This window comes from Platichthys flesus, chromosome 6 (assembly GCF_949316205.1).
Source record: "Platichthys flesus chromosome 6, fPlaFle2.1, whole genome shotgun sequence".
In the NCBI taxonomy this organism is placed as follows: Eukaryota; Metazoa; Chordata; class Actinopteri; order Pleuronectiformes; family Pleuronectidae; genus Platichthys; species Platichthys flesus.
This window is the reverse complement of record NC_084950.1, coordinates 15,199,003-15,219,329: the sequence shown is the minus strand read 5'-3', so window position 1 is coordinate 15,219,329 and position 20,327 is coordinate 15,199,003. Positions and strand designations below refer to the sequence as shown.

General features: G+C 43.2%; 1 protein-coding gene across 1 annotated transcript; it reads right to left on the bottom strand.

Annotated features, from left to right (window-relative positions):
- Window positions 1–1,097: 1,097 nt before the first annotated feature.
- Window positions 1,098–19,897, bottom strand: ano3 (anoctamin 3). The gene is made up of 24 exons (XM_062389809.1): window positions 19,693–19,897; window positions 17,147–17,277; window positions 16,831–16,986; window positions 16,434–16,534; window positions 16,300–16,344; window positions 12,745–12,879; window positions 12,068–12,174; window positions 10,470–10,525; window positions 10,242–10,363; window positions 8,099–8,233; window positions 7,899–7,995; window positions 7,479–7,539; window positions 5,670–5,752; window positions 5,348–5,488; window positions 4,790–4,954; window positions 4,531–4,567; window positions 4,312–4,423; window positions 3,964–4,021; window positions 3,608–3,705; window positions 3,166–3,320; window positions 2,875–3,027; window positions 2,061–2,211; window positions 1,780–1,969; window positions 1,098–1,280 (listed from the first exon to the last, which is right to left on the bottom strand). Exons 1-24 carry the CDS (start codon window positions 19,895–19,897, stop codon window positions 1,098–1,100), a joined length of 2,877 nt encoding a protein of 958 aa, XP_062245793.1.
- Window positions 19,898–20,327: the final 430 nt, after the last annotated feature.

Sequence of the window (20,327 nt, the reverse complement as noted above, 5' to 3'; positions counted from 1 at the left end):
CTGGCGGGAGGGTTCAGAGAGGTTACAGCAGATCGGACGACGAAAACGAAGAGAGAGAAGATTTCCTTGCACTTGAAGAAAAAAAAAAGCACGTGCAGCACAAACAGGCACACGTGATGTTGGTGACACAATTGTGGTGCACACAACGGTAGGCACAATCAAATTGCACAAAGTTAACAGATTTCTCAACTCAAGACAGTCACGCTCAGCAGTTGCACGGACATCAACAGACAGCACACACCGAGTACAGACACGTGTGAACCAGGCATCAAGACAGGGGCGTTATCCGTCAGAAAGGTACGAAACAAGTTTATCATGCACTTTATACGATTCCATAGAGAATTCTTTGTCGGATGTACTGAATGGATGTTCACACCCTCAACGATGAGTGCTGCTGTCTTTCAGTTTTAAGCTTTTTTTTGTAGTCTATGAAATGGTAGCAAATTTGAATCAGCATGCTTCAAGGGCAATTTACAGTCACTTTGCAAGAACTGTCCATTTTATTTGGTAGCCACAAAATACCAGCATCACTTTTGCAACATTAAAGTGCCACAGCAGCTCTGTCACATAACGCCACTGGTGGTAGAAATACACGGCCAAGCTGCGGGGCTGCGTCGGACTGCAGAGCCAAAGCGAAGTGCTAGCTGCCACACGGAGGAGAGTGCGGGACGGATGCCAAGAGCGAACAGTGCCGATCTGCAGCCCTTGATCTGCATAGTAGACGTTGCCATTGCAGGGTTTTTTCCCCACGTGAAGCCATGACACAGCAAAGACCCGAGGGGGTGAGGGATCAGGGGCGGGGCAGAAAACTGAGAAAAAAAGAGCCAACGCCGGCCGAGCAACAGATGGTGAGAGAGGGTTCCGGGTCGGAGCTTGAGCTGAAGCCAAGCGGGCCTGGGGGGGGGGGGGGGGGGGGGGGGGGGGTAGAGCGAGGGATCTGGTCACTGAAGAAGGTGTCTTTGGTGTAAAAGAATCAGCCGAGTGAAGCTGGACTCTCTCAAAGCTGAAATACATAAAGAAGCAGGCAGGGGGGAGGGGGGGGATGTGCCTGTGTGTTGTGAGGCTTGTAGTGGAGACGTGGGGGGGGGGGGGTAAAGCTAAGGCCACTCGTGGTGATACCGCCGTCCATTCTTCTTCCGCTCCTTCTGCAGGTGCTCCAGCTCCGCTTCGTACATCATCTCTTGCATCAGGTACTTCTCCCTCCTCATGCGATCACACAGACCCTTCGGCATGTCCGGAATGAGGTACGCTATGAAGGACTTGATCCCAAACACCAGGTGCTGAGGGAAGCATCAATCATTTACCAGTTACCTTCCACAGAACACACTTTACTTCAGTTGCGAGTATTTGTTGATAATTCAATGACCACGCTGAGGTAAACACTGTGTGGGCCGAGATAAATAATTTCCGACGCCCTGTATCACAATATAAGTTTTTCTTCTGCAGAAATGAATGTAAAGGGCTAAATTGTCGGGGGAGCCCTGGTGCTAACTTTTCAAGACGAGAAGAAACACGATGATGTTATTATGTGAGCCACAATGTAATTAAGGTTTTATTCTGTGGGTTTGGAGTTAAATTCCTCAGACTACTGCAGCAGCAAATATCACCTAAATTGGGATTGTGGGGCTTTGGTTCAACACTGAAAGCAACATAAATTAATAACAATAAAAACTCTACGAGACGTTCTGCAGTTACACAGACTCGAGGAGATTAACTTTAACTGCTTGCATTGCTGGGAAATAAACAAAAAAAGGAAAGAAAAGAAGAGCGCAGACAGACCTCAAAGACGATGATGAAGGCCAGCCTGGCAGCCAAGACGTGCCAGAACTGCAGGGTGAACTCGTATGGAACCGGGCTCCAGGGCGGCGCTCTGTAGTCCCGGTACCTGCAGTACCTGGACTGGCTGCTGTTTTTGAACTCGCCCATGTCGAACACAGACAAGCTGCTGTTCATGTAGCCTCGCAGACACCTGAGAGCGAAAGGGGGAAGCCGTCAGAACATAACAGGAAGCCGCTCGGCCGGATGGATTTGCTGCTTACGCATGGGTTCTAAATGCTCACTCATCCTCGTGGTGATGCCCCTTGTCCACACACGGGCCGTATTTGAAGGCGTACACAAAGCGGGGGATGTAGTCTGAGGTGATGGCGATGACAAAGGCGTTGGTGATGACCGCCAGCACGCCGATTCCTTCGAGGATCCCATGCCATATACCTGGCAGCCAAGACAGAGGGGAATAAACCTTTAACAATATTGTTTCCAGCATGAAGAAACACATACTCTACAGTGATCAAGATGTTAATAAGCCATTTAATGGTGAAATCTTTTTCTATTTCAATGATATTACCGTTTTACTTTAAACGTATGTATTAACATTTATACAGTTATATAACCAAAAGACCCTGACTCAAAATAAAGTCTATTCAGGCGACTGTGGGTGGAGGAAAATCTTCTGTTCGCCTTTTCTACCCTGTAAATGTCAGTTTAATGCTACAAAAGAAGCTTTGCTCTCTGAGCCTGTGACTGACACATAATGCTTTCACGTCAGCTGAGGAATTCCTAAATATGTCAGGGATCCTTTAATTACAGGGCGACATGCCACACCAAAGCATTTGTTACACGGCTGCTGGAGGGGGGTGTTTGTAATCATATGGGGAGGGTGGGTTCGGGGGGGAGAGGGGGTGTGCAGCATATGGCAGTGCAGACACAGGATATGGAAACATATCCATCTCAATAGGGTGGAACAGTTTTGGTTCCTACAGTGGTTTCCTGCTTGAAAAAAAAAGCTAATCTCAGAAGCTAAATATAACACTGCTGGGTCTGCGTGAGAGACAGTGAGGAGGTGAGTGTGTGAGGGCAGTCAGGGATAACACCGACCGATGTCGGTGGCTCGGGCCGGCATGGGTCTCCTCCACTGAGTGACAAACTTGTAGGCGTCAAGACGGATCTCGATGATGTTGTTGAGCAGAGCCAGGAGAGGAGCCAGCGGGAATGCTGCTACAAAGATGGTGGTGAAGCCAAACTGGAGAACTGCAGAGGAAACAAGAGCTTGGATGAAACCTCACAGGATGTCTGCCTCATGCCTGGCAACAACGATGTAACTGATTGAATAATGGCTGCAATTTACAAAGTCAAAAAGAACACTTGGAACGATAAGTGATGCTTTACCCATTTCAAGGTATTCATCCACCAGTCCATGGGTGTTCATCGGCTGCAGATTCCAGTCTTTTTCCCACTGGGGGAGCTGGGCTTTATTGTCTACATTCTGCCCTCCTCCACCTCCTTTCTTTAGCTTCCTGCGAGACCACCAGTTCTGCAGCAAGCTGAGAATGTAGCAAGTAGCTAACTGTGAACTCAAAGCAATTATTTCTGACAATGCACTGAGCGCTGTAGGAAGCTTTTTCCCTACAAGATGATTTGATTAGTTTCGGAAGGAGATAAAACCCTTTCCTATGCTAATTAGCAAAACGGACAAAAACTATGCAGGAAATACAAATGGTGTGTAAAATGCTTATCACTCATAATCAAGCCTCAGCACTGGGAATTAAATACGGCATCTTAAATGAGTCTTAGAGACAGAAGTACATGATTGTAATAACATATCACTTACGGATAACCGAGCTCCATGAAGTTGTTCCAGATTTGTTTGAAGAACATGATGACTCCCATTTGCAGGCACAGATCAATCAAACAGCCGCTCGGGTGACACTGAGACAAATACATTTAAATAAATAGAATTTTCATGCCTGATAATATAAGGCCACAAGTGAAGCCTGAGACACACTTCATCCCAAGGTTTCAAATCATTTGAGCTGAAAATCCCATTAATTATGTGGGTTCACACAGTAATATTCATACGGATCATTGGACATTTTCTAAAAATATCCTTGAAACAGAGGCAATAAATCTGCCCGATGACTGCTGAGAAAATATCAGCCCCCTAGGCCGATGCCTAATTGCACTCACCTCCTCCAGTCTCCATCGATTAAAGAGTTTATTGTATTTTCCGGGCCTGCCAGCAAACCTGAACAGATTGAGATCGGCCACATTAGGTGCAAAATGCAATCAGAGAAAACTCACAACAGAAAGAACAAAAACAAGACACCCGGAGCTGTGTCCGATAAACCACAGCTTATTCACATCTCAGGACCAGGCAGTGTTTTGTAAATTTCCAAAAATAAGTATAGAGTGAGGAGGGAAAGGGAGGGAGTCTTGGCAGATGTCATGACATGGGAGTTTGAAGCACAACATCTTTCTATCGCTCATTAAATTCACTGTAAACAGGAACTGTAGGGTCATGGAGGCCGGGCCTACCTTCCAAGAAAGAAGGCGATGTAAAACGTGGAGCTGTTCAGATTTACAAACTGGAAGAGGAACATCTTCAGAGCGAAGCTGTTCTCCCACTCCGACTCGGTCCGCGGATGCTCTGAAGAGGGGAAAATAGGGGTTGTGACAAAATAAATGGCGGCCCACCATCTGGGAAGTGAGAGATAATGAAGGCACAAATGCAGGCAGCGTGTGCACATAGCTCACCTAAATTAGTCAGCAGATAGGCCACCTTTTCATACACCTGACAAGACGATAGCACGCGTGAGCAACAGGCAAAGGTTTGAGAAGCACGTCAAGGGATCGAGAGAAAGAGAAGCGAACAGGAATCTCAGGAAAAAAGATTTTCTGGCTGTGGATGTGAAATTTCCTGGCACAAAGTTCTAAATAAATGGTTCCTAAAAAAAAATACTTGCTGGACAGAATATGTAAACATGTGCCAGATGAAGCTTGTCCAGACACCCACCACGTTGAGAGACATGATGATCATGAAGTTGATGCAGACGCCGGTGCCGGAGGTGGCAAACTGCCAGTTCTTCTTCACAAACTTCCAGTTGAAGGAGGCAAACTTCTCCATCACTATGAGGCGGAAAACCACCACGGCAAACACGGCCGTCAGAACCAGGGAAATCTGAAGGGAGCAGAGAAGAAGGGATGATGAGTGAGTTTATAAACCGTATTAAGCACTTAACTTCAGAAAACATGGACACTCTAGTTTGGGCTTGAGAGGACTAATCTTGTATTGTAATGAAGAAATGGGTAAAAAATATATATATATATTGATTAAGCAACAATTGACTATTCAGATGAAGTCGTGTATAGATCAGTAAACAACAGTAATGAGGTGATCAGAAGGGCTTAATCCAGTGCTTCCTCTAATGCAGTCTTTGTCCAGCAGGAGGAGATGTTACATCACTGCTAGAACCACCATACTGCTCCAAAAACGTGGCACACAAAACAACTGTGAGCTCATTCTAAGCCCAGTTCCAAAAAGGGCAGATTATGGAAGGATCAGAGGATTTACCATGAAGAATATTCCGGACACAGACACCATCAGCCGGCTGAGTTTGTCTGAGAACGGCTGGAACGGCTCAGGCTTGCCAGAGATGGGGTTGACTCTCTCCACCCTGGAGTACTTGGCTTCGAACTGAGGCCGCAGCTCCTCCTGATTAACAACACATATTCCATGGTGAACTATTGAACTGTCTGCCTGATGCAGCAGTAACTCTCCTCTTTATTATTATGTAAGCGGCGTTCAGATTTAGACGATGCAAGGCAAGGATACAGGCTACAACTGCGAGGTCATCATATGATATGGAGTCTATTCCAAGATATTGATGACGCACCTCTTCCTCTTCCCAATCAATGAGATCCCAGTCATAAGTCAGCTCTGCTCTCCTTCTTTTCCAGAACTCCAGGAATACCGTGGCTGTAAAGGGGGTGGGGGGTGGGGGTGGGGGGGAAACCAATCAGGAATCAATCACACCATTGGTTAACTTTGATATGCGACACACAATATGATCGATAATCATGAGGGGAATTCCCCCTGGAGACAATTCAGAGGCACAGACCTGATATACTGAACAATCCTGCACCGACACATACGGCCCGCTATAGAAACTTATCACAGTTGTCAGCTCACACGCTGCTGCGTCAGGTGAAGTTAAAGAAAAGTGGCCGCAGCAATTAGGCTTCACTTGTGCAACGTTTCACACCCCAAAACTGAAAGACTTCAAAAGTAGAGCTTCTGTGGGCAGAACACAGAAGCTGTTTCCATTCTGTCAAACTCTATCGTGACATCCGCTGCACATAACACCAGATATGACCTTCCTAATGGTTTTTTTCAGCCAAAACTGCTCATTCATTCTGTGTCATCACACACACGATTGACAGAAAAACACATTTCATAGCTACTAACTCCATTTTCAAATCATATTTAATTGTAAATATAATATTTTGAAGTTTTGAGTGATGCTCAGACTAAACAATTATTTCCATGAGATCATTTTGGGCTTTTGCCCCCCCCCATTATTTTCTGGCATTCAAAGATCAAAATATCCATCCGTAAAGTAATCATTGCAGGCCAACATGTGTTTTTTGTTCATATGTTTGAAGCGAAGTAAAACGATTCCAGTGATTAGGTCGAATTTGGGCCACAGAAAGGATTTGTGGCCTCAAACATCCCCAGGACGGACTGGAGGAACCTCAATCAGAACAACTTCTACTGCTGTGTTGAAGTTTAATATAGCTCGACCCACTTTTGTTTAAAGCAAAAAAAAAGAAAAGCCTTTCAGATGCCTACATCTGGTCCCTTGGGCAAAACAATTTTTCATCTCTGTCTTCCACACAACACACACACATCCAAACATTTGGTGTAGTTACTGTAACCGCCAAACCGTAGTTGGCCTGCGATACACACACACAAACACACACACACACACAAGACCTAGAGTGCACTCACTCTGTAGTGCAGCACTGCTTCTTTGGTCCACATTGCCCAAAGCTTTCATGCAGGATTGAGAGCTGCAGACCTCAGTCAGTGAGGCTGCCCGGACCTCCTCCGGCTCTCTGGCTCTGCTCGGCCTTCGTTTAGCCCCAGACACAGAACACAATGTGCAAAGTGTTCCCTCTGGGTGCAGGTGATTATTAACCGTTTACCATGGCAGAGTGATGGATCTGGGCCAGATGCTGCACATTCAGGCTCAAACTCTACATCACAAAGGTATTATACCTATAGCTGCAATATGCGTCTATCATAGGGCAGTGGTACAGCCCCAAACTCTGAATGATACTGTCTCCCTCTGGTGAGATGTTTAGTTATCCGACTAATTACATCAGGACAGCTCTGGACGTGTAAGCACGGAGCTTCACTCAGAGAAATCCTGACCGTGACTTATTGGCTGACAGATATAATAGAGAATGAAGGTCTCCTGTGTGTGAACTGCCGACTGTTTATATATCGAATTCTCTGAGCAAAAGCTTAATGTGTTTGGAGGAGTTGAGTGGAGAGTGGAAGCATGAGCACTGACACACAATAGTATTAATAGATTTGAATTCCAGGAGGGATTGTATAAAGCACAGAGCACAGCCGGTGTAATACAACAAGAGATCTTTAAAATTAGGAAGATTGAGGACAAAAAGCAGCCTCCACTTACCCCAAATAGCCATGAAGATGGCGAAGAACACTGTGCCGCCATTGTCAAACAGATGGGTCACCTACAAACACAAGGGCATGAGGGGCTGCTCTGAAAACACAAGGAATGCTCCCTAAAATGGATTCATTCAACCGGATTTAATTGGAATTAATATGATATCTTTTCAGTTTCAGCAGTTTTGCAAGTCTACTTCAAGGGATAGGGGTTTAAAATGAATATTTGCTAATGGAAACATGATTATCTGCTATCATTCGAAGAGTTGGATGAGAAGATCGATATCACTTTCATGACTGACAGATATGCAATTGGTTAACGCTTGGGGGGGAAATTTCTTTAAAAATTCAATTGCAAACAAGCCAGAAGAGGTTAAGGAATGCCACCATGCTGAGATACTGTGATGAATATCAGGAGTGCACAGACCTTTGCGTAGACGCAGCTGTCACTCAGCGTCCAGGGGCCACAGTTCTCCTCACACATGGGACACATGATGGTTGTGTTGCCTTCACATATTTCTTTACTGGGGAGACAATGAACAGAGCCTTAGGAAAATACAAACAACAATCCAAACTCAACAAGTTTTTAATTATAATAAAAAAATGGACGGAGTTGTGTGAACCGACCTGACTTGACTAGAGTCCATGGTGAAGAGACCGTAGAGGAAAACAAAAACGCCAACCAGGGCGGCTGGGATCAACATGCCGGTGTACCAGCCCAACCACGCAAAGTAGAGGCCGATCTTCTCACCAAAGTAACGTCTGAGGGAGAGACGGGGTCAAAGATCTGTTAATTAAAGTGGAGCATGTTCTTTAGAACTGCAGTTGTGGGTGTAGGTAGAGAACTTTGAAGGGTCTCGCGGTGGCCTAATGGACACAGTACAATGCAGTGGTTGAGAATGAATCAATTACTAATTCCTAAAACACAACTGGTAAGGTGCCCTTGGGCAAGACAACGCTTCAGCAATTAACTGCATCAGGAAACACACAATTAGTAAGCAAGTGCATTTCTATAAAAAAAAGTAAGTTTCTCTAAGTATCTTTAAATGTGTACACAACTATCACAGCAAACGATAAGACATTACACGCAGCAGGTTTTCAAGGATTAAAACGTTTATCATGACAAACCCTGATCAACCACAACATTAAAACCACTGAAGGGTGCAGAAAACAACATAGATTATCTTTTAACAATGGCTCCTGTTCATGGTGCATCAAGTGAAAAGTCTGTTTTTGAGGATGATGGGCTGGAAGCAGGAGAAACATAAGGATCTGAGCAGCTCTGACATTTGTGATGGATTGAGGCTCAAACACTGGCAGGTTATTCCTGGTATGCAACTGATGAACCTGTGACACGATCGTGGGCACCCAAGGCTCAATTATGCAAGGGGTGGAGGAAAAGCTGACCCATGTGATCTGCAGCACACATTGCTGAGAACTTTGATAGAAAGCTGTAAGAACACACAGAGGATCACAGCTTGCAGCACACAGAGCTGTGTAGCTGCAGAGAAGTCACAGTGTCCACACTGAGAACTTCAGCGTCAGAAATGGACCATGAGGCTTTGGTAGAAGGCCGCTTGATCTGATAAATCATTTATTCCACGTGGACAGCCATGTGTGCGTTCAGCCTTTACAGGCAGCACTATGGGAAGGAGGCGAACCTGCAGAGGCAGTAGTGTGATGCTCCAGGCAATGTTCTGCTGGGAAACCTTTGGCACTCATGTGAATTCTACTTTGACACTAACCATCTGCCTAAACAAAATTCAGACTAAGCACATCCATTAACAGCCCTCCCTGATGACAGGGGACTCTTACAGCAGATCAATGCAACCTGCCACACTGGGGGAATAAAGAAGTTGGCTTTTCTGTTGTGGATGATCTGTGTAAATCATTTTATGTCATTATATTGTCCTTTACTATGGCAAGAATTTTCCCGAAAAACTAACTTGAGTATGGGATGGGTATAGCTTCTCTCTAATCTATTAAATACCTGAAAAATCGAGGTACCTCATGAATACTAATGTAAATATAATATGTGCTTTAAGAAGTTCTGCTTGTTGATTTGCAACATTATCCACAAACTAGATAAATATCATGGTGCATACATTATGACCATATCTTTGACCTACTTATCTCATGTTATACATCGTCATACAGGCTACCACAGCCCTAAAGGAAGATGATGATGATTACATGCACATACACATGACCTCAATATTTAAATAATAATAACAGATTGACATGACTTCATGTGCTTCACTAATGCAAATTTAGCATGGAGGATGTGACCACCTGTCACAAGGACATTAGTTATCTCTGTATGAAGACTGGAAGTCTGGCAGAATTGCTCTCTCCAAAGCAAATCAAACGTTTTGCAGCAAAAACAGAAATGTAAGAACTACTCATGAAGTGGAGCTGATTGCCACACTTCCAGTCTTTATTCTTAGCTAGATTCATCACCTCCAATATCCAGTTCACTCTGGAGTGGTATTGATCTTCTTCTTGAAAAACCAAATCAGACTAAAGCAGGCTCATCTCAACTTGTTAAAACAACTCCACCACAAACAAGCCTCCAGCCTTTAAGACACTGGGATAACCTAATACTCGTGCAGTGTCTGCATCAAGATAAACAACAGGGTTAGTTTTTTTCCGTATCAGCGCCACATCCTGACACTGAGCAGAGACAGGAGAGGGCAGTGGACACTGGAGCTCAGGCAAATGTCCTGTCACAGCTGGCCATGCGGTGTCGTCTGCTCAGAGAGCTGATTACCTGATGAGGTCAAGAGGCTGGTATTTATACCACATGCCCCAGCGGGCCCAGCGCTCGTACAGAAGATGCCTTTGGTTCTGGGCTCCATGTGTCTTGATTGGATGTCGGCTCTTGTAACCACCCTGATGAGACAAAAGTGTTTAAAAGAGAATCTACATTACAGGAGGAAAAGTACAGTTTTGTCAATACGCATATCTCTGTGGATAAAAAAAAAGAAAGCTGCCATACCTCATGAGGAGGAAACGCAGCCTCGTAGGTGTTGTTGCCCAATAACCGGTTGATACCTGCATAAATAATGAAGCGTGTCAAGTCAAAGGATGCACAAATAAGAGATAGAATAGCAAAAGGACACCGCGTTAAAAATTCAGTAGCAGCCATCACTGAGAGGTGGGTTGAGTGAGAGGTTCATTTAAATCCACTCCTCCACAGTCATAACAATTTACTCCATTATGCAACTGACAAGCTGCATTAGACAAGCACATTAGAGGCTTAAAACACTAACCAGGTTAGAGTTTCACATCACTGCAAGCAATTCGAAACAACCTTTGTCATTTTTTTTATGAAAAGTAACCACTTCTTATCCACACCATCGTGGGTGCAGGTTGTGAAATATCATCTGAATCAAGTAACTGAATTACTGTCGATATGAAGCAGCAATGAATGAACTGTCATTTCTACATTGTCATCCCCTTTCTGAAACTGTAGATAACGGGAGCAGGAACAGGGCAGGGATTTGCAGAGGATTTTTCGCTCTTGTGGGAAAGCTGACCTTATTTGTTGGAAAGTGGTCAACAGTATTCAAATATTAATGTGGAATCAATTTCCGGCGCTTCAAGTCCAAACTTTAATCAGCAAATCACATTGGCAGTCAGACAGGACTGTGAGGTGGGAGTCGATGGACATTGTAGTGTCTGCCAATACCGAAAAGCAAACAGCCAGAAGGAGAGGAGGGACCAGCCACAAGTTAGACGATAACAACAGCCCACAGTTTAATCATCCCACAGCAAAACAGCAAACAAGGAGGCATCGCATCCCCCCCACCATCACTCTCCAGTCAAACAAGGACGAGAATCTTAAAGGTCTGTTGCCCATGGTGGTTTTAGACAATAACATTTTATCATGTAGTAAGATACAACAGAAATGACGGCAGAAGCAGAATGACTCAGTCGAGTGCGTACCAGAAAGAAATGGATTCCGACCCCCTGTAAATGTTATATGTTTCATTCCGGCTTATTTTATTGATTTCAACGTGTTATTGAACATATATGTTTAAAATACTGTTTAAAAGACTGAAAATTATTAAATCAATCAACATTTAAATGTACACTAACACTACACTCACATAATTTACATACATTTATTTTGTGGAACCACTTGACATGACATTTAGTAAATTCCGCATAACATGTTTTTCAGCCCCTACAGTTCTGAAAAAATGAAAAAAATATTTAGAGTCACTGGATCAAGATTCTTATTTGGGTTGTCACCAAGTTAATTAAAATCAAATAAATATCAGTCCCCTAAACATGGCAGATTTTTTATTTAAAAATCAAAATCCATGAATTATTCACAATTGACAAAACCCCCCGTCTCACAATGTTAACTTCTGAATCTGCACCAGAATCAAACAAGTTCTTCCCTGACCCATACTGCATCCCTCCACCAAGTGTCCTGGTTATCTGTCCAGTGGTTTTTGCTAAATTTTGCTTATAAACAGACAAACCTGTGTGTTTTAATTAGCTAATTATGGGCCTATTTCTAAGACTAATACTAAATACCAATATTATATAGAAATATAGAAATCTTATAGAAGTGTGGAGCCCTACCCATCTTTAATTTCTCCTCCTCGTACTTGGTGCGCTGCAGGACATGATGGACGATTCGGCTTCTGGTGGAATTGGAGAAGAAGGTTCCTCTGTTGTTGATAGTGAAGCTGGAGAAGATAATAATAGGACATTATTTGAGCAGTTCATCAAGTAACAATATATCACTATCCTCCAGTCAGGGCTCTTAATGAAAGCTGAGCCAGCGATGATGGGATCATTAAAACTCAATATCTGCTGTAGAGTTTGTGTTCGCGCCCGCATCATTATTTACCAAGTAATGGAAGCACGGAAATGGTTCGCTAACAAATGAGATTAGAGACATTCTTCATCAAAAAGAAGCTTTGAAAGAAGAGTTCAAGAGGGAACGGAGGAGAAACGTAAAGGCTTTTAAGGACATCAGCTGCTATGTATTAATATTTAATTCATGATCAACGTGTTCTTTTCCTTCTGGCCTCTGAGTTCATGCTGAAAGCTTTCAAACATACAACACGTCACGGAAGGTAATGTCATCCCCTTGTTTCCAGATTCTATATAAAGAGTTCAGAGACATGAATGAATGTGCGAGATGAGAGAGAGGCTGGGGACACGGAGCAGGATGAGGATCAAACCAACACAACAGACACTGTTTCTATATGACACTTTGATCATGAGCGTGGTGGCGAGCATGTCCGACTCACTGGTGCATGCGTGCTCTGCTGAACGGGGCTGTGTAGCAGTCGGTCTCCTCCAGGTCAGGCAAGGCCTCTTTGTCCAGCTTCATGGGATTTCTGGGAAGCCAGCTTTTTATCTGACGACATCTCCGATGGAACCTGCTGCACGGGCGCGCAGGGAAACAGGATTAACGGCTCGGATTAACATGAAGATTGTTTTCTTTGATCAGTGGCTCCTTTAACCTTTTCCCATAATGCAACAATGTCAAACTCGCACCACCTCATCCTCAGTGAAGACATGTTTACACAGACACATCCGCACGCTTTTTATTTTCACGTTGTGACTCATGATCCTGGGAGAGGCAGGTCCTCACACTCTAGGGATAATTCTAGTCTTTCATTTAACGATTTAAGGACCAGATGAAGACTGATCCATGATTTCCAAATTTGTAAAAGTAGAAATAAATAGAAAGAAGCCATGCTAGCAGCTCTGTGGGGCTGTGTTATGGCACAGCATAGTTTGAGCTAACTGATCAGCATGCTAACAAGCTCATGATGCAAAATTACTGATGCTTAGAAGGCACCATGTGAACATCACCCCTTGCAGTAGCATGCAAACATTTGCTAATTAGCACTGAACATAAAGTAAAGCTGCGGATGTTGGGGGTGTGCAACAACACATTTTAAAGGTATAAACCAAGGTGGTGGTTAAACTGAATGTAATCTGATGATGGTTCTACATGAAAAGTTGAAGGTACAGTATGTAGCGTAATTTGGCCTTGAGGGATCGCTAAACTAAACTTAATGCTTAAACGTCAATAACATTTTTTTTATCCATAACATGTGGACAATACAAACACTGCAAGAAATAACAGCCGGCTGGCAAACTGATACGTCTTCAGATACCTCAGTCTGAACCACAGTGTTGGAGCAAGCGACAGACGGTCACCTACATCCCAAGAGCTACGCTGCTCCTCTGTCTGAAAGTCAATGGGCTGGGTATCTGCTCGGTGCTTCTGCAGATCTGCCCGAGACGTATTGGACTAATTTGCGCGGCTGCAGCTCTGATGTAGATTTAACGAATAGAAATGGGAATTCTTAGGGGGAAATCATAGGTTTTATGAATGTTGTTTTGATGAGGACAGGTTCTGGACAGAAAGTAAACGATATCAAGCCAACAAGCTATCACCACCTGCACACCGCCAATTTGTTCTGCCTACACAGGGGCACAACTTAATGACAGGCCATTAGTAAACGCATGACGCCTATTAACTACTCGGGTAGAATTTCATTTCGAAAACAGCAGCATGTGGTGAAAGAGCGGCAGGAGCTCTGAGGAAAACAGAATGGTTCTTATTCTCCACAATGACTAAGGTCACTCTCATACGAAATATAAAAGCGGTGCTTTGTTATCGGTTGGACATGTGGGCGAAGGATTGTTGTGTGTTGTTTTGTCTGCTTTGTGTGAAGGTGTGTAGGTGTCCTGCGAACAAAACTATGAATATATACTGTTTACATCGTATGCAAATATGACATTACATATTAATCTTTGAGATCTTGTGTTGTTCAAGCAGGATGTATTTGCAATCGTTTATTAACACGTTATTATATCTACGGTGAAGTATCATAAATCACTGAAACAGGCACATTTATTGCAGTCAGTCTGTCAGGGTGCACTAATCCTGGCTGACTAAGCTCTGTATAGCTCAATAGGCTCTGTTCAAAGCACAGCCAGAGGATGGAAACAACAACAGTCACACCATGTTTGCAATTTAATGGATAAAAGACCTGCAAAAACTCAACCCCACTAATATCACACTTCATTGATTGTTGCATACTCAGAGCTGTGCAAGGGCTGACTCGAAGCTTATACTTAAACTTCAGCCATTGTAAAAAAAACAAACACAAACTCAAATGTGTGTTTTTCTGTAGTCGTAAAAAAAAACTCATTGGGCTATTCTCGACTGTGAGGGTGCGGTTTTATCAGACTGGATTGTTAGTGGACCAGATAAACCACCTATAATTCTTTCTGACACAGGCTCAGGAGGCAAAAAGGCCTTCCACCAGTGAGAGCGATTTATCCTCTGGGGGGCTCAATAACACAGCTCAATATTCTTGAGCTGCCAGTGTCGACAGCAGATATCAGCCACTGCACACTGTTTACAGTCCGACTAGTCTGTTTTATCACAGTGGTCAAATGTTTCTCCACACAAAACACAAATAGTAAAACTTTTAACTTGAACTTTTTATAGGTTCAGAGAACATTCTGGCTAAATGCGTGGAGAATTGTGATTGGTCAAACAGGAAATCTTCTGGCCCGAAAATATTGTCCATTGCCTACAAATTCGATGCATTCACATGCAGAATGTCTTTGTAGACATTAGTCGTCGACCAACCAGAAGGTTGTGTGGATGAGCTCACTAGAGGAACCGAATTCAATCCCATTGAGCATGATACCAAATCTCAAATTGCCCCTGCGTAATGTGCCAACAGTGAATGAATGGTGAAATAGAAACAATGCTTTGTATGAATGCATTTGTGAATGCAACTTGTACTGTAAAGAGCATTAAGTGGTCGATAAGACTGGAAAAGTGCTATATTAACACAACCCATTTATCATTACTGTTGTCAAAAGGTGTTGGTGCATGGAAATACATGACATCACCTTTTCCATGCCAAATTCAAACATATAAGAAAGTACAAGCAAACGAAAAATACAGATATTTCTCATGGAAAATATCCAAAATGTTTAAGAAGTCATGTTTATATCTTACTTGTTAAAATAGGCTTTTTAGAGCCATTCAACCATTACAGTGTTTACAAACTTTACAGAATTAGAATGTATATGCAGAACATGAAATATTTGAGTCTATAGATGCTGCTTTTAATTTCCTTGTTGGGCTGTTTCTTTCTGCTTTCCAGTGAGATGAAGAGATGGAAATCTGGAGTCCTGTGCAGAGCTTGGACGACGCATCAAAGCGCAACTGCATCGCTCTAAAAATAGTATGCAAATAAGCCGATGCAGCTCCATTTATTTCCCCGAGAAATTACAAGTATCTAATAGAAAAGCTCTGTCTGAGGTGGATGCTGTGCGTTTTGAAAAGGTTGTAAAGTTGAATTAAAGATATTTCTTTTATTAACAAATCTAAAATTACTTTTTTAAATGTTTGCAAAAGGAAGTACTGCCTTTTTCAGAAACCTTCCTTTGCCACAGGTTTAATTACTCTTACTTATCCCCACTCTAGACAGGGGTGGATTTTCCAATTTAAAATTCTGACCCCAGACTTTGTAAATACTGTTTATTTACACACAGGCTGCCGACTTGATTAATTCTCGACTCATTAAAAGTAAGTAGGAGGGTAACCATGCACAATGATGGTTTGTCACTTTTTTCTGTCTTTGTTATTCAATGAAGATGACTCAGAGCTTCATTCTTAAAACAGCATCACCAGCTCACTTGTCAGCTGAAGCCTTGCAGCTGTGCCGTTAATGAATGTGGTAAAAAACTCGGAAGCATCTTTCTGCCTCCAGACGGTAACAGAGTTAAATAATCATATGGCCTTGAATCTTAAATCTACTCACCTGCCCAATGCTTTGCTCTTCCGGTCTGAGAAGTAACATTTTTTCCTTAAAAACATAAGAAAAGATGAGTTAGAGAGACACGGAAATAAAGTGGCCTTCACTTTCCTAGATTCAATCTGTCATTCTCTAGTTACCTGAAAGGCATTCTGATGTTCATCTGCTCTGCATATTTGCAAAGTGAGTCCCAGGGAGCGTGGACCTTCACAAACATGATGTCGTTGTTCGTCAGCGACGGCTTTAGAGTTAAAGAGAAATACAGAGAAATCAGAGATAAGGTGAGAGAGCGCCAATTTTTAGTCACACACGTTTCTAAAATCTGCCAGATTTAGCCAAACAGGTTTGTTGTCATCTGCTGTCCCTGGCATGCTGGTGGTTAAAATCGAAAACTATTGACGTTTGTGTAAAGACACAGGAGTACTTGCATAGACCCAAGCAAAGGCACATAGCACATTGGAAATTACAAAACAAAATAGAAACAGTATGTAAAGCAAAATAGATGAGAGAAAGAAAAATATCAACACATATTCGTACCTCTTTCTCCAACATCAGGCCCTCAGAACGTAAATTCTTCTCGAACGTGCACCTTTTCTCCACCTGCGGACTGGACTTCTTGTAAACCAGGATGTAGTCGATGCGTTTTTTCCCATCTCGGAAAAAGAGTCCAGAGGAATGAACAGCTTTCTTTCCCTGTGGCAACAGTGATTTACCTCTGAATGTAAGATCCAAAATTTGACACAGAAAGGCTGATGCATGAAGATTCTCGGGCTGTTGCGGTAAAATAAAAACAGTCCCCACACCATGAAGATTCAAACTGTGTATTAACTGTGGATCACTGGGAGTGTGGTACCTTTAGGGAATCCGTACGGGCCTCTAACTTAGCACGAATGGAGGGCTTCTGTAGCAGAAAAGACTGGTCCGCTCTCGTTTCACACGTGGTCACCTCGGACTCCTCTGTATAACGATCCTTGCCATCCTCTGCTGCACAGAGACACAGCACGATCAATGACACAGTGGGTGAGGAATCCTACCTACCCTACCTGCATTCATTCATTCATTCTTTTGTTGTTGCTCGAGTCGATATCTTCCCTAGTCTGACTGCCAGGATTGAAATGAGATGAATAAAAGTTATTTGAAACGTGTTCGTCAGCTTGGGATCAACACATTGATGCAGTTTAACAGATCAATGGGACAAAACATAGTCAAACAGCTGAGTTTATCAAGGATAATGTTGAATATCCTACAGACCAACATTTTATGGATTTGGAGATAAAAGGGTTAACCGTGCTGAATAATGGCTCAAAGAAAAGTTTGATCTGGATCATGTTGTATTAACACACACATTAACATAAACTATAAAGAAATGACCACACTAAATAATAATACAAAATAAGAAATGACAGGATGGAAAGATCAAAAAGACCAAAAGAAAGGAGAATCAATAGGTTACTATTTAATTGTGAGGTTGAGCAACAGTTCAGAGCACAGCCCCTCCACCACCTCAGCATCCAGCCGTAGGCTCCACCAGGGGGGTTGAACATGTTTGCTCCTCAGTTCCCTTTATGCTAATGTCATCATACCTGGGGACATTATGATGTCTGAACCTTGGTGCCAAACCTTCCGAATGTTCATTTGTGGAACTGACTCAGTTGTAAGCTTCGGTATACTAATCAATAAATTAGTGCAATAACAGTAAAACATCAACATGTGTCACATCCACCTTGATCCCAGTTATAAACATATGTCAGTGTTCACAGGTGGGAAGCTGGTGAGGGATCGCGTCCTTGTCTCTCAACCTCTCTACTCTCCCCGAATTCTCTCTCTCTCTCTCTCTCCTCGGGCCAACAGAAAACAGACCTGTTCCACACAGGTCGATTCTCGGCACAACAAAAAAGTCGGTTCTCACCAAATAGCAGCATCTCACCTCCAGCTTTATCTCGCTGCACTCGTCACCCGAATACCAACAGGGTCGAGCACAGAGCATTTCGAGGTCAGGACAAACCGCATCATGCTGAAAAGTGCTGCACGTGCTGCTGCTTGTGCCGTGACACAAATAAGCCCCCTCACTATCGATGTCCTCTGAATGAACAATACTAAATGATTTTCCTCTTCAACTGACATTTTCATTTTACCAGTCCATACAGTGATGTGTTGTTTTCCTTGCAACAGCATTTTTCTCACACTATCTCGCTCCCGCTGGAAGGGCACCAGACTGTTTCACTGTTCGGTAAATCTCCTGCAGCACAAACTCATCTGGGCAATCAATTTTGTGCACAAGGCTGACATGTCACTGACGTTACAGAAATCAGTGGAGCAACCGACACTGTTTTAATTGAGCACAACATAAAAACACAGCTGAAGAAAGAAAATATATATAGTTACAGAAAATAACATGAATAGTTTGCACCGCAGGCATGATGCGGTTCAGTGTAAAGAGAGTGGAAAAAATAACTCCATTGATGACGACAAGAAAGAGCTTCAAGTCGATCACATTAATACTGCAGATGAATACATCAATGAGAACACATTGATTCAGTCGGTATATGGTCAGTAATGTCTGTGTTCAGTGTGAAAAAGAGGTGATGGGGTGGAGGTGGGTTGGGAAGTGGCAGGAAGGTTCAAGCAGCTTGAAAAGAGTGCACAAGATGAGCTCTGCCAATTGAAAACATGGGAGGGCATTGGCTGATGTGGCCTGGCGGGGAGATCTGCTGCTGTCAGCTGATGGAATGGATTGAGATATCTTTCTTTGTGCATTCCAAAGCACCTCACCTCTTTATTGTGCTTCAGCGTTTGGACGTTCTGTACCTTCTGTCGGTTCGGTAATGCTACTGAAGCCCGGAAAAAAAGACTCCCTCATTCAAACTGCTCATCTGGACGTCATTATTGCCTTCCTCGATTATAAAAAAACCTCCGATAAATGTCCTTATGTTCCACATGTGCTGGAGTTTTTAAACATGCACAGATGTTCGGCTGGTGTGGATCAAGTGTATACCCCATTTAATCTAGAGTTACTTAAGGTACAATTGTGTTGGTTATGTCTGTTGATGGTTTCTGTTATGTTGGCGTGTGGAAGGTGGTCTGTGATTATTTCAACACCGATTTCCCTATGGGGACAAATCAAAAGTCTATCCATCGTCTATACACCGTTAACAGTATATGTGGTTGAAATCCTGCTCACTGGCATTAGACCAAAAATGATCCTCCTCTGATAATTCATTTACCTCCAGGTTACACTTTTTCTGTTGTCTTTGTACAGTTCCCTGCAGAAATACCTGCAATGAAACTACACTTAAAAAACAACAACACACATGAGTGTTGAGGCTCTCTCAGGAGTGAAGCACCACATCCATTAATGGGTTTCAGAAGACGTCTGTTAGCTCCACTCGGGGGACTGACCTGTCTGCGGGGGGAGGATGCTGCAGGAAGTGCTGATGCTCGGACTCAGAGCCTCGACTTCTGGTTTGGGCTCCGGGCTCAGAGGCACAGACAGGAAGTGGTTGAGGTTGATTGGATGAGTCTGACTCTGGGCCAGGCAGGGCAAGCTGCGGCGAGACGGCTTCAGGCTCTTCTCCTTCAGGATCTCGCTGATGCTGGTGTGCATGCCTGAGGACGAGAGGGACAATGGGGCGTAAAAAACTTTTATTTTTTCCATACGTGTTCATTTATATGAAGGTTTATATGTACAATGATTACACCGAATGGCACTCAGTACCACCAGGGCCCGTCGGCCCCTTCAATTCAATCAAGCTCAACCAAATTTCACACACTCATAGGTATCAATCCCCTCAACACATTGGATTATTTTTCATCACGATGAATTAATTATTATCTCAGAAACTGGTGAAAATGTAAAAAATAAATAAAAAAATAAATAAAACCCACCAAAGCTGTTATTGGAAATCTGTTACAAATAACTTCCTTGGTGGAGGTAATAAACTGAATTAATGAGGATAGAAATCTATTAACAGTATTCAACACATCAAGTGCAGAAACTGATATCAAGGGAGTGAGGGACAGAAAGGGTGTGTGTG